A 13,363-nucleotide genomic window follows, 5' to 3' on the forward strand; every position below is an offset into this window, starting at 1 on the left:
GGACCTTTCTCTCTGGCCCCAGCCCAGATCCGTTCTGTGAAATCGCCCCTATAAATCCTGGCCTGATGCCTCTGAGGTGTTTTAATAAGTATGGGGTTTCCTTTAGGGGTTCCCAGTCCTCCGATTCTCTTACTCCCCGCAGGGCGTTTTTGACAGGCACAAGCAAACACACTCGTGTATTTCAACAAACTTGATCCCCTCCAGAGATGTAACCGTCGTTCTCCAGATCACAGGGAGAATTGCGTGATTCCAGCAATTAGCCACACCTGCCCCAGGAGGCGGGGCGGAGCCAAAGGCGGGACGAGGAGCTCGACCCCGCCCCCACACCGCAGCCCCGCCCCTCTTCGGCCCCGCCCCACTCTTCTCTGGCGCCTCGCGGCCGGCGCGGGCAGGATCGCGGACTCCAGCCACAGCGGCTCTTGTTTCCGCCGGGCCGCCAGAGCGAAGGACCAGCTTCCGGCAGCCTGTGCCGCGTGTGCTCTTCGGCTTCCGGCCGGTTGTGGGTCTCCGCCGCTGACATGGGGAAAGTGAGGGGCCTGCGGTCCCGGGTGCACAAGGCTGCCGTGAGGCCCACGGGGGAGGCCGCGCCCGGCCCCGCGCCCCCTGCCCGGGAGGCGGCCTCTCTGCAGGCCTCGGCTGGCGGAATCGGGGGGAAGGTAAGCTGGGGACACCGCGGGCCGTGGGAGTGGGGAAGAGCTGCGGGTGGGGGAAGGGGGCCGCGGGCCGGGGTCGGGGCTCCACACTTTGCGGCCTCGGGGGTCCCGGGCCGGCTCTAGTCCCGCGTGCTTTGTGGGCGCCCCCTCGTCGCCCCCGAAGGGTCCCCGCGACCCTGGGACTGCCCTGGGACTCGGTTGAGTTTACCGCGCGGCCTGCGGGCCTTCCTGGTCCGCGAAGTGTCGTGGCCTCCGTGGACCCCGAGGCTCGGCTGCTCAAGTGCGCGACGGCCTGGGAGGCGTTGACTTGCTCCGCGTTTGGAGTTCTGCGAGTGAGGACCAGAAACCTCCCATCCCCACGTGTAGAAATGCTGCGCGAAAATGGCAAAAATTCCTATGCATCGTAGCTGTGCTCCGAGGAAAGGAAAGGGAATTCCCAGGATTAACGAAAAAAACGAAGAGCAAACTGAAGAGACCCTGTACCCTGTAGCAGCACCCCCCCCCGTCCCCCCATCTTACCTAGCCCTAAGCAACCACTGGTCTTTCTGCCTCTGTTCGGTACATTTCCTGTGGATGGAGCCGTGGCCTTTGCGTTTGGCTTCTTGGACTTAGCATAGCGTTTTCAGCGCTCATGCAGGTTGTATGATGTGTATCAATGCTTCATTCCTTTTTGTGGTGGGACAGTGTTCCACTGTTTGGTTAGACCATGTTTTGTTTATCCAGGTACTGACCCTGGAGCTTCCTGGAAGCATTTACTGGTGTTTGTAACCCAGGGGCTAGCACCTGGACAGTGGACAAAATCTTGCTGGCTTGTGGGGACTGTGGCTTTGGATCGGTAATGCTAAAGAGAACAGCCATGTTTGTTAAGCACTTGCTGTGTGCCAGGCACTTTACTTTTTCATAACAGCCCCAACCCTCACTTTGCTGAAGTGAGGAAAAAACTGAGAGTTTAAATAAATTACCAAGGACATTCAGCTGCTGATGGAGGAGCTGATGTTTGAACCCAGGATCTGGCATCAGTGCCCTGGTTTTCATAAAAACTTTATTGGAGTAGAATTCATGTCATAAAACGCACCCATTTAAAGTGTACAATTTAATGGGTTTTTTTTAGTATATTCACAGATTTGCACAATCATCACTACAGATTTCAGAACATTTTCATCACCCTAAAAGGAAACCCCATACTTATTATCAGCCATTCAGTCATTCTGGCAACTGTGAATCTGCTTTCTGTATATATATGCCTCTTCTGGATGTTTCATACAAATGGAATTATACGATATGTGGCCTTTTGTGTCAGGGTTCTTTCACTGGGCATGCTTTTGCAGTTCATCCTTATAGTACTGTTTTTGTAGCATTCGTTTCTTTGTTGTCTTTATCCTTTTTATGGCTGAAAAATATTCCATTGTATGGGTATACCAGACCATGTCACATTTTATTTATCCATTCATAAGTTGGATAGTTAGGTTGTTTCAGATTTTTGGCTATCATGATAATACTGTTGTGTACAAATTTTTCTGTGGATGCATGGAGTGGAATTGCTAGGATGTATGGAACTCTATGCTGAACTTTTTGAGGAATTGCCAGATTACTTTCCACAATCGCTGCGCCATTTTAGAGTCCCACCAGCAATAAATGAGGGTTCCAATTTCTCCACATCCTCACCAACACTTGTTATTGTCTGTCTTTTTGATTATAGCCATCCTGCTGGATGTGAGGTGGTATTTCATTGTTTTGATTTGCATTTCCCTAAAGGCTAATGAATAATGTTGAGGATTTTTTTCATGGGCTTGTTGACTGTATATCTTTGGAGAAATGTCTATTCAAGTCCTTTGCCCATTTAAAAATTATGTTGATTGTCTTTTTGTTGAATTGTCCGAGTTCTTTATATATTCTGGATAGTAAACCCTTATCCGATACATATGGTTTGCAAATGTTTTTTTCACTCCTGTGGGTTGTCTTTTTACTTTCTTGATATTGTCCTTGAAGCACAAAGTTTTTAATTTTGACGAGGTCCAGTTTATCTTGTTTTCTCTTGTTCTTTGTGCTTTTGGTGTTGTGAAAAGTCAAGGTTTAGTTGAAAAGCTTAGGGGAGCCTGAGCAGAGTTTGGTCATGGAGAGACTTTTTGTCAGTGGATGTCCTTTGCTGGTTGACATAGGGCTCCTGAGGTGCATCAGTATTTACATCTTAATTCAAGTGAAAGACGGAATCTTCACTGCCGTTTAACTCCATTCCCTCTTATTCCCTTGTTGTGTTGTTATCGTTGTGTATGCAAGCTGGTATCATTTGCTTCCAGCCTAAAAAACTTTATTAGTGTTTCTTACAAGGCAGGTCTACTAGCAACAGATTCTCTCAGCTTTAGTTTATCTGGGACTGTCTTTGTTTTACCATCATCTTTGAAGGATAGTTTTGTTGGATATAAGATTCTTGGTTGACTATAGTCTTTCACCACTTTTATGTTATCCCACTGCCTTCTGGCCTCCATTGTTTCTCATGAGAAGTCAGCTGTTAATCTTATTGGGGTTCCCTTGTATGTGATGAGTCATTTTTTGCTGCTTTCCAGATTTTCTCTTTGCCTTTAAACATTTTGACTATGACGTGTCTTGGTGTAGATCTCTGTGCTTGTTCTGTTTGGAGTTTGTTTATCCTACTTGAAGTTCATTGAGTTTGGACGTATAGGTTAGGGTTTTCCATCAACTTTGGCAAGTGTTCAGACATAATTTCTTCGAATACTTTTTCTGCCCTGTTCTGTCTCTCTTCTTCTGGTACTTCTGTTACATGTACATAGGTTGGCATGCTGAATGGTGCTCTGAGGCTCTGTTTGTTTTTCTCCAAGGTTGTTGTGTAAGGTTATTTCTATTCATTTTTTTCTGTGAAGCTCCATTCTTTTTCCATCTTTTCTTCATATGGTACAATTTCTGTTGATCCTTTTTCATATTCACTGATTTTTTTCCTCTGCCAGCTTAGATTTACTTTTGAATCTCTGTAGTGAAATTCTTCGCTTTTTTTTTTTTAAAGAAGATGTTGGGGGTAGGAGTTTATTAATTAATTAATATATTTTTGCTGTGTTGGGTCTTTGTTTCTGTGCGAGGGCTTTCTCTAGTTGCGGCAAGCGGGGGCCACTCTTCATCGCGGTGCGCAGGCCTCTCACTATCGCGGCCTCTCTTGTTGCAGAGCACAGGCTTCAGATGCGCAGGCTCAGCAGTTGTGGCTCATGGGCCGGGTTGCTCCGCGGCATGTGGGATCCTCCCAGACCAGGGCTCGAACCCGTGTCCCCTGCATTAGCAGTCAGACACTCAACCACTGCGCCACCAGGGAAGCCCCAAATTCTTCATTTTGATTAATGTACTTTTTTACTCCAGAATTTTGTTTACTTATATATATTATAAAAAACATATATATATATTTTGTTATGGTATGCAGTAGGGGTTGAGAATCATTTTTTTCCCCATATAAATATTTTGTTTCCACGTAATTCATTGGAGTTCTCCATTAAATTCTCTTGGAACTTTTGTCAAAAATCAATTGACCATATATGTGTGGGTCTATTTATGGACTCTAATATGTTCTGTTGATCTGTTTGTATATCCTTATGCCAATGCCACACCGAATTGATGGCTGTAATTTAATTTATTTTTTTCTGTTTTTAAAAAATTGAGATATAGTTGATGTACAATGTTATATAAGTTACAGGGGTACAACATAGTGATTCACAATTTTTAAAGGTTATATTCCATTTATAGTTACTATAAAATATTGGCTGTATTCCCTGTGTTGTGCAGTGTATCCTTGTAGCATATTTAAGAATTCTAGTTTTGAATGACTTCTGTCTTTTTACTGATGTTCTCTGTTTGATGAGATGTTGTCATCATACTTCCCTGTAGTTCTTTAGACAGCGTCTCTTTTAGTCCTGAGCATATTTACAGTGGCCGCTATGAGGCCTTTGCCAAGTCCAACACGTGGGCCCCTCAGAAGCAGCTTCTGTTGCCTAGGTCTTGCTTCCCAGTTTCTTTGCACAGGTCCTGCTCTGTTGTTGTTGAAAACCGGATGTCTTAGGCAGTGCCTGGTGGCACTGTGGGGGCTTGATGCTGTTTACCTGGTCGTTTACTTGCTCACTGGCCTGGCTCCAGGCTACCGTGTGACTCAGGGTCCACTCTCCGCCAGTGCACGGCCTCCCATCTCCCTGCCCCTGTTTTTTCTTGTCTTTATCTTTCAGCCTGGCAGCCTGGGTCAGCACAAGCCTCTTACTGGTCAGACGGTGCTTAAGCCCCCATGGCCACAGAGATCTTTGCCCTTTACCGCTGGATACATGTGTGTGTCTGGGAGGCTCCTGTCATAGTTCAGGGAGCTGATGTTTTGACCCGCCTTCACAGGGACTAGTGGCTTTGCCATTCTCTCTGGCCACTCCTGAGCCAGTGCAGCCTTGAGCTCACACCACCTCCAGCCTGCCATGGCGCCGCTTCCTGGAAGCCGCCCCCGGGCCAGGGCGGCTTGCTGCCCAGCCAGTGTCTGCTCAGAGGTTGTGCCTAAGCCCCCATGTTATTGACGCCCCTTCCAAGGCCCCTGTCTTGGAGCTTGGACCCGAATGAGCTGGCCAGGCCTGGGAGGCGGGGTCTGGGTTAGCACAGTGTGATGGGCCGTGTGACCTGGAGGATTTTGAAATCTTGATGTGGGATGAATGGGGGTGGGAAACAGTGAGATTGCTGAGGTGGAACAGTGGCTGTGAAACGGGAGGGACAGTAGGAAGGTGGGAGGTTTGGGGGGAAACCTGGTTCCTCTCACAAGGGCTCCTGAGTGTTGAGGGTGTCATTCGTAATCATTACTGATCCTGCATCTGGTCTCAGAGGGTCCCGCAACCAGGATCCAGGCCTGGGTGGTGAGCTGGGGCTGCAGAAAGGGTGTGGCTTGAGAGCTCTGGGGCTCGAGCTGGGGGGGTCTCGGGCTCCTCGCCAGCTCCCGCTCTGGAAAAGCCGGGGTCCGGCCCTCGCCGAGGGGGTCTCTGAAGCCACAGAGCAGGTCTTAGGTCTCCTCTGTTTCCACTTCAGGAGTGGGCTTTCATGAATGCCAGTGTGTTTGCCGGGACCACGATAGACCCCAGCGCCTTGGTGCAGAAGCTGGACGTGGACGCAAGGAGCAGCGCCTCCGTCAGGAGAGGTGAGAGCCAGCGGGACAGACCTTAGGGGCGGGCGCCAGGCCCGCTTCCCCGTGCTCGCAGGCACAGCCCAGAGCAGATTGCAGGTGCGCCTGTACGCTTCGAAGAGGTTGTTTTATTAGTGGACAGTTTTAAGGATGTACTAAGCAGAAGATGGTATAAAGACAGTCCGTCTGCCCATCCTCTGTTTTCAGCGCACACAGTACTGGGTTATTTTGAAACAAACAGCATTTCCCTCAAGAATTCTTTAGTAAGTATTTTTAAGAGCTCTTAGAAAAAGAGACATAAACGCGCCTACAAGGCCATTATCACACCTAAACAGATCAGTGGTAATTCCTTATTTCAGATAAACGAAGTAAAAGAATCTCCCATCTTCGTGATAGCCTCAGTGAAAACCAGGTGGGAACAAGGGTGCATTGCAGCCCCCGCTCCCCTTCTTCACGTGCTTGTCATGTGGGGGGGTCTTTTTCCTACTGCACCTCCCCCACGTGGGGCTTTGTGGTGTTCCTAGCTCCAGCGTCCCGTCTGGGCTGCTCCTGGAGGTGAGGAGCGGCTCTCCTGCCCTGGGTGGCCACACTGCCACCAGTCTCTGGAGAGAAGCTTCATGCTGCATATGTGAGCTGCACGTTTACGGATGAGCCATTGAGAATAAAAGCGTCTGTAGCCCTGTGGGGAGCACTCTGGCCTCCAGGGCAGGGCTTCTAGGTTTTTGGCATAATTTTTCTGGGTTTCCATCTACAGTTTGTTATCAGCTGTTGCAGTGGTAAGCTGTAGTTATTTCACAGGTATGGCTTCCATCAAGCATCTCCCAGGAGGTCATGTTGTTTGCATCGTTGCTTTGGATTTTTTTTTATTTCACTGGGGAGATTATCGGAATCTCCTTGCCCTTCCTTGTATGTTGAAGCTGTAGGGAGGGAAGCCTTCTCCCCTCTACCCTCCTAGGTTCTTGGCTAGGACCCTGCAAGTTAGACTAACAAAGAGAGATTAACAAGAGAAAAACAAATTACTACTGTGTGCAGGTCACATCACATGGGAGAAACCTCAGTGATGAGTAACTCAAAGTGGTGGTGAGAACTTGGGCCTCTGTAGCATCTTAGCAAAGAGCAGTGATGCTGTGGGCTTTCAAGGGCAAATCGGGGGGCGGGGGGTGACTACATGGAGGAAGGTTCATGCAGGTGCATGTGGTGCCGGCTCTGGTGTCCTCATGGCCATGAGACTTCCTCGGAAGAGGGGATGCATGGCAGTCCTCAATTCAGAATTTTCTGTTTTTAGTCAGATAGGGAAGTTCTGAATGGCTTCTTTCTGCACCTGCTGATTCTGTTTGCCTCCAGCCCAAAGTAATCCTGACATCCAAAGTGGTGTGTTTGCGGGTACCGTATTCTCGGCCCTCAGACTCTCCTGCTGTTTCTTGGGATGGATTCTGCAGAGCACGTCGCAGCTCTGGCTGCGTGACCTGCCTGAGTGCTTTCCCGTGGGGGGTGCCGCAGGGACTTGCCTTCGTTTGGGCGGGCAGGGTGTGCCTGGGGGGGCCGGAGCCATGGCCACTCAGGTCCCTTTGGTGACCCACATAATCAAACAACTTTCTGTGTGTTCATTGGTCCTCTTACGGTTTGTGTACCGGGCAGTTTTGATGGCTTTTCTGGCCAGCACCAGCGTCCCTGGGGTCCCATCCCAGACCTGCGGAACCTTGTTTCCACACCCCCTCCAGGGGTCTCCGATGCTGCCAGGTTCAGGACACTGGCCCAGGGCCTAGTGGGTCCTGCCTCGTGGCTGTAGGAGCATAAGAACCCCCATCTCCTCTCGGTCCTGAGCTGTGATGGGCTGTCATCCAGATCTCCTGATCAGCCCTTGCGGTCCTGATTTGCGGGACTGTCTCAGCGGGCGGCAGGCAGAACTCAGTTACCCCTGAGCCTTCGTACTCAATCTGAGGGGTTTTACAAAATTCCAGGCCGCCTCGGACAGCATTGGCTGCCCGGAGAGCACGGCCAACCAGAACAAGCAGATGTCACTTCCCAGCAGAGGGGGCACTGAAAATCTGGGTGGTGTGGCCTGAAAACCACAGGGTGTGGAGGGGGGACAGGGAGAGGAGGAAGGAAGAAGGGTTTCTTTTCTTTTCTGAGGCGGCCTGTGGGCTGTGACCGTGCAGGAGAAAGAGCAGCTGAGAAAAAGGCTCGTCACGCTCACAGGCCCCAGAGGCCAGGGCGCGGCGTACAGGGCCCCGCGGGAAAGCAGCAGGGTGGCCAGGAGAGAGAAGATGGGGACTGGCCAGCCCCCAGGAAGCAGTCTGTCTCCAGCCAGAAAGGTGTTTTGTTTTGTTTTTATTAAGGATGTCGGAGTGTCATAATATACAGAAAATTAAAGAGAATTTGCAGAAGGAGAGGGCCCGGGCTCTGGGGCACAGAGCGCTGGCTGCTGGGAGCTCTGCGGCCTTGCGGCTGGCAGAGCTGTGAGAGCCTCAGGTCCCGGGGGGCTGGAGGGAGTGGGTGCGGCCCAGCGCTGGCGGTGGCTGTGGGGCATGCGCTCCGGAGCCTTGCAGCTGGGGGCTCGGGCGCGGCCCCTGGCTCGCTGGCCCTCGGCTGCTCCCCTGTAACCGGGTGATGCTGGTCCTTGCGTCTTCGGTGCCGCCTGCTCTGGGGCTCAGATGAGTCGGGAAACGTGGAAAGTGGGGAACGGCACCTGGGCCTGGCTTCCGTAAGTGCCCGGTGATACTGGAGGAGCAGTCGGCCACGGGTCCCGTTGAGCGAGGCCCTCTGCTGGCTGAGGTGCCCTGGCTCCCGGTGGCAGGTGTCTTTCACGCCTCCCTCTCCAGCTGCTCTTGTGCTTTGGGGTTCCTCAGACCTGCCTCCTGGGCAGTGCCCTGGATCTCTTGGACTGTGGGCCTCGTGGCTCCCCTGGGTTTGAGCTGGGACCGGTGGCCAGAGGCAGGTCACGTGGAAAGTGGCATCCGGTGACTCAGCTCTGCTCAGTGACCTGCTGGGCCGTGGCGGCGAGGGCGCGTGTCTGCCTGGATGAGCACGTCCTTGCCCCGGGCTGAGGCGCAAATAGCACTGCTCCCCGCGTCCCTGTCACTGTGCCCGTGTGGTCCGTGTGGTCCCAGAGGAGCCCGGGTGTGGGTCCCCCCGCTCCCCGCCCCGGGGTGGACACATGTCTGCTGGACTCCCCTCCCAGTGCAGACCTGCGCTCACACCCTCCCCTGCAGCCTGGACGCAGTGGGGCCTGGTCAACCCTGGCGGGGGCAGGGCTTGCTGGCGGCATCTCTTTAGCTTCCATGGGGAGCCTCCGGAAGGCCTGCTGGCCTAGGAGCCAGGTCTGCCCCCCAGTTTTCCTTCTGATTCCAGGCAGGGGCTCTGAGCTTCCTGTGGGGGGACCACTGGGCTCTGCAGTGATGGGCCTCCCCGCCCCCGACCAGCAGCAGAACTCAGCTTCGCCCTGAGGGTCAGGCCCGCGGCCCACGGATTGGCACCTGCACGGGAGCGGCCTCAGCTCCTCCGCATCCGGACTGGAGGGCGGGTGGAGGTCGGGGCCGCCCCCGGGCTCCAGCATCCTGCCCCCACACAGGGCACCACCCTCCAGTTCTGTGTTCTTTGTGCTGTGGTGCTGCGGGAAACAAGCCCACTCCGTGCTCAGGTAAAGCACCTGCGCTGTTGCCAGTCCTCCGCCTGTACCCTGGGCTGGGCAGTCCTGGCCCCTGAACTCTTTTTTTTTTTTTTTTTTTTTTTTTTTTGCTGTACACGGGCCTCTCACTGTTGTGGCCTCTCCCGTTGCGGAGCACAGGCTCCGGATGTGCAGGCCCAGCGGCCATGGCTCACGGGCCCAGCCGCTCCGCGGCATATGGGATCCTCCCAGACCGGGGCACGAACCCGTATCCCCTGCATCGGCAGGCGGACTCTCAACCACTGCGCCACCAGGGAGGCCCCTGGCCCCTGAACTCAAACGGGGACGTGAGTGGTTGGAGGACGGGCTTGGTTAGGGACACGGGAGCAGAAGGACAGGAGGGAGGAGGTGGCGGTGGCAGCACGTCTGCAGGGGCTCTGGGTGGAAGAGGTTGGGGAAGTGACCGTGGTGAGTGGACGAGCAGGCCTCGAGGCCCCAGTGGAGGGACTTGGCCTTGGGGTCACCCGCCTTCATGTCCCGTGGGCTGTGCTGCTGAGACGCCCCCTCCCCCCACCCAGGCAGAGAGCTCTGCCCTGACCTTCCCTTTCCTTGCGGCCTGAGCTCCCCCCCGCTGGCAGACCGCTGCGGTTTCCTCCGGAACTCGGTTTCCTCCGAGGCAGGTGCTCAGCAGAGGGCAGCAGAGCTGCGTCTCGTCTTCAGGCTGAGCCCAGACCTGGAGCGGGTCCTGCCTGGAGGAGGAGAGGAGGCTTGGGAGGGCTGACCTTGGGGCGCAGACGGACCCGAGCGCTTCCCAGAGGCTGTCTTTAGGGACTTCTGATGCAGCTCCCCATTGAGGGACTTGCCCCGCCTTTCAAGTCAGGTCTGTGACACCAGGGCTGTGACCCCAGGGCTGTGATGCCAGGGCTTTGACAGAATAATCCACTTCGAGCTTTACTAAGCTTTACTCATCTCCACCCGGCCCGAGTGTAACAGGAACAGGAAGGGTCAGAGCCTGGAGGGAACTGCTGCTCCGTGGAGACCCACTTTGGCCAGCGGTGGTTCACTCTCCCCTTGGCCTCCCTGGCCTCTTGAGGCCACTGAGGAGAGTCCTGGAGGTCTCCGGTGGGCAGCGGCATTTGCGGGTCTGGGAGCTGGAGGGTGCCTTCCTGGTCTTGGCCGTGGTGCGTGGCGCCCGCCGTCCTCTGTGGCCTCAGGCTCTGAGCACCCCGTGTGCTGCCCGGGCGCTTGCCTCCTGGCCGTGGGGGGAGGCCCTGGGAGGGGTGCCCACTGTCTCCAGGGCTACCTTGACTAGCGGGGCCTGAGCTCTGTGTGCTCGACCAGAGGATGGCAGGCATGGGCCCCTGGTCTGGGCCTGCTGGCAGCTGGGGGACGGGAAGGGCCCCACTGCTGGGCTCTTCTCACCTCGCTCTGCCTGCGTTGCGCCCGTTCTTTTGGACACACGGAAGCAGGGAAGGGCACGGAGGAGCCTGCCTGCAGGGTTTGGAGAGGGAAGGGTTGGGGCCCTTGGGCCGGCTCCTCCTCCTTGCAGGACGGGGTGTTTCCCAGCGCCTTCTTCCAGCTCTGGACGGGCTCTCGGCTGGTGGGAAGTGCAGGGGATTTGGCCGCAGCGTGGCCTTGTGAGGAGGCGTGTGTGGATGGGCCCAAGGTGCCGAGGAGCTGGGTGCACAGGGACCCCAGTGTCCCGCAGCGCACCCTGCACCCCAGTCCTTGTGCTGTTTTGTTGCAGGGCCCAGCAGGAAGGGCAGGTCAGAATCGCGGGGGTAGAGGTGGACAGACACTCGGCTTATGGCACACAGCACCGGACACAGGTAGTCAGAGAGGAGAGGTGCCGGACCACTGCCGGAGTCTTCGGGCAGGAGGTGGCGTCTTGGCCGGCAGCAGGTCCCCGGCGGCTGAGCGGGAGGGCCTCAGGCAGCGTCTCTGGAGCAGCTCTCGGCAGCGTGGAGTCGGTTCCAGTCGCTGGGCTCGGGGGTCTCTCTAAGGAACAGCGTTTGTCCCGGGAAGGGGGCCTGGGCTTTATCGGTTGTTTCTTCTGTCTCAGTGACGTCCGCGCCCCGTCAAGCTCCTCATCTAGGGTAACGCTCTCAGCTCATCACTAAGACGCTCGCGGTCCTGCAGCGGACGTTTCAAAACAGCTGCCGCGGAGGTTCTTGTTGGCCACCATGGCTCCATTTTGAACCACCTAACGTGTCTTCACAGCTCACGTGTGGGATGAGTAGGAATTATAGCACAGAAGAAATCGCATGATAACACTCGCCCTCCGCCCGCTGCCCCACTGCCCTGCGCTGGGCTGAGCAGTGACAGCCCCGTGCCCGTCCCACCAGTGCCGGTGCAGGGGTGGCTGAACTCCTGCGTCGGGGGAGGCCAGGTGGGCTTAGGAGGTGTCTTTGTGGGCAAAAGCGAAGTCCGTGTAGTGGGGTGAACGTTTGCTAAGTGCCCATGCCAGGATATTGGGCTCAGGGTGGGCAATGGGAGTGGCCCAGCAGCCCCGTGTCCCCTGCCAGTGGCTGGAGCATCCCTACAGACAAGGGGTCTCCCTGCCCAGCCCCAGGACCTCTCTCGGTGCTTCCCTCTCAGAGCCTCAGCCTGGACCTCTGCTCCCAGCGTTACCATCCCCCTTCTGTGTGGCACCCCGGTGGCCCAGCTATAGAGTCGGGTGTGGTCCTCCTCCCGCTGACAGGTGGGACCTTGGGCCCTCAGTCCCACAGAGCAGCTACCTGGCCCCCCCTGGTGTTCCCCCTTCATTCTTCTGAGGGCAGACACCGGTGGACACTGACCCACCTGAGTCTACCCTGGGCACTGGCCAGTGACAGCATGACAGGTGGGGCCTGTACCCTGCTGTGGCTCACACTGACCCTTGGAGCTGTGACATGATAGGTGTGTTGTGTATCCCTGCCCCAGCTGCGCTGTGCTGCTGGCGTTCGGGTCATGGGTGCAGGAGGCCTCAGGTGGGCCGAGGCCCCAGATCTTGGTCTGGGCCAGGGTCCAGACCCTGGGAGCGCTTGCTTGCGGCGCTGGCAGGGCAGGCGCTCTACTGGCCTGTGCTCCACGATAGCTCTGGGCTCCTGTCCGAGCTCCTGGCTCCACGGCAGCTGAGCCAGCGCTTGGGTGGATGCCGAGTCGTCCACACTGAATGGCCACGGGGCCCCTCCTTGCAGCGCAGCGCACCCCTGGCAGAGACTTGAAAATTAGGGACCAGCCTCCTGCTAAAATTACTTTTGTAAAAAACATTTCATAGTTGAAAAGGCAGGATGTGCACATTGTAGAAAAGAGAGAAGTAACAATACAAGTAAAAGCTGTTCCTGTGTCCCCACATGGACTGTGTGTCTGTGACCCATCCCGGCGCGCAGATGCTCCCTGACCTGGGTGGGGCTGATGCCACCCGGGAAGGGGCCACAGGCTGCTCTTTGTCTAGACGGGGCCCCTCATGTGGGCAGCTCAGTGAAGCTGGGGCCCCGCTGGGGGGATGTTGGCCTGGTATTAGCCCTGGTTGTCTCTCACGAGGTGCATAGAGTGCCTCTGTCCTGTGCTCCACACACTGACCAGGACACCCTCCTGGCCACGAGGAGGGACAAGTGCTCCCCCCCAAGCCACCTGCGTGGGGGTGGCGATTTCTGGAATTGTGTTCTCAGGTCAGTGAAGCCAGTCCTGGTCACCGGCAGGTGCTCCTCCTCTGTTACCAGGTGGGGTGGCCTGAGCACCTTCTCTGTCCTCGCCTCTCCTGCCATTCCAGAACCTTCCTCTGAGGGGGGACACTGTGGTCTTTGGCCTGTCCAGGGCTGAGTCCGAGGGGGCTTGGTGCTGGGATGGAGAGAAGTGGTACACAGGCTTCAGGAGGGAGCGGACGGGACAGGCTCGACGTGGTACCGCTGCCTTCTTGGTGCTGGCCAGTGTCCCCCTGAGTGTGCCCCATCCAGCGTGGATGGCCCGTTCTCACGGGGT

The 13,363-nt window shown here is 55.5% G+C and overlaps 1 protein-coding gene across 2 annotated transcripts in view; it reads left to right on the forward strand.

The window, feature by feature from the left end:
* The first annotated feature begins 402 nt into the window (after positions 1-402).
* Positions 403-13,363, forward strand: part of SLX9 (SLX9 ribosome biogenesis factor) — a 28,957-nt gene continuing 15,996 nt past the window's right edge. Inside the window, exons 1-2 of one of the 2 annotated variants that reach the window (XM_082625541.1) lie at positions 403-656; positions 5,700-5,808. In XM_082625541.1, coding sequence (XP_082481667.1) covers positions 519-656; positions 5,700-5,808 — 247 coding nt within the window. In that variant the 5' untranslated portion in view covers positions 403-518. The remainder of the gene's footprint in view (positions 657-5,699; positions 5,809-13,363) is intronic. The other variant, XM_082625542.1, reaches the window with a different exon arrangement.

Source organism: Mesoplodon mirus (assembly GCF_964341445.2).
Source record: "Mesoplodon mirus genome assembly, chromosome: 6".
NCBI classification, from domain to species: domain Eukaryota; kingdom Metazoa; phylum Chordata; class Mammalia; order Artiodactyla; family Ziphiidae; genus Mesoplodon; species Mesoplodon mirus.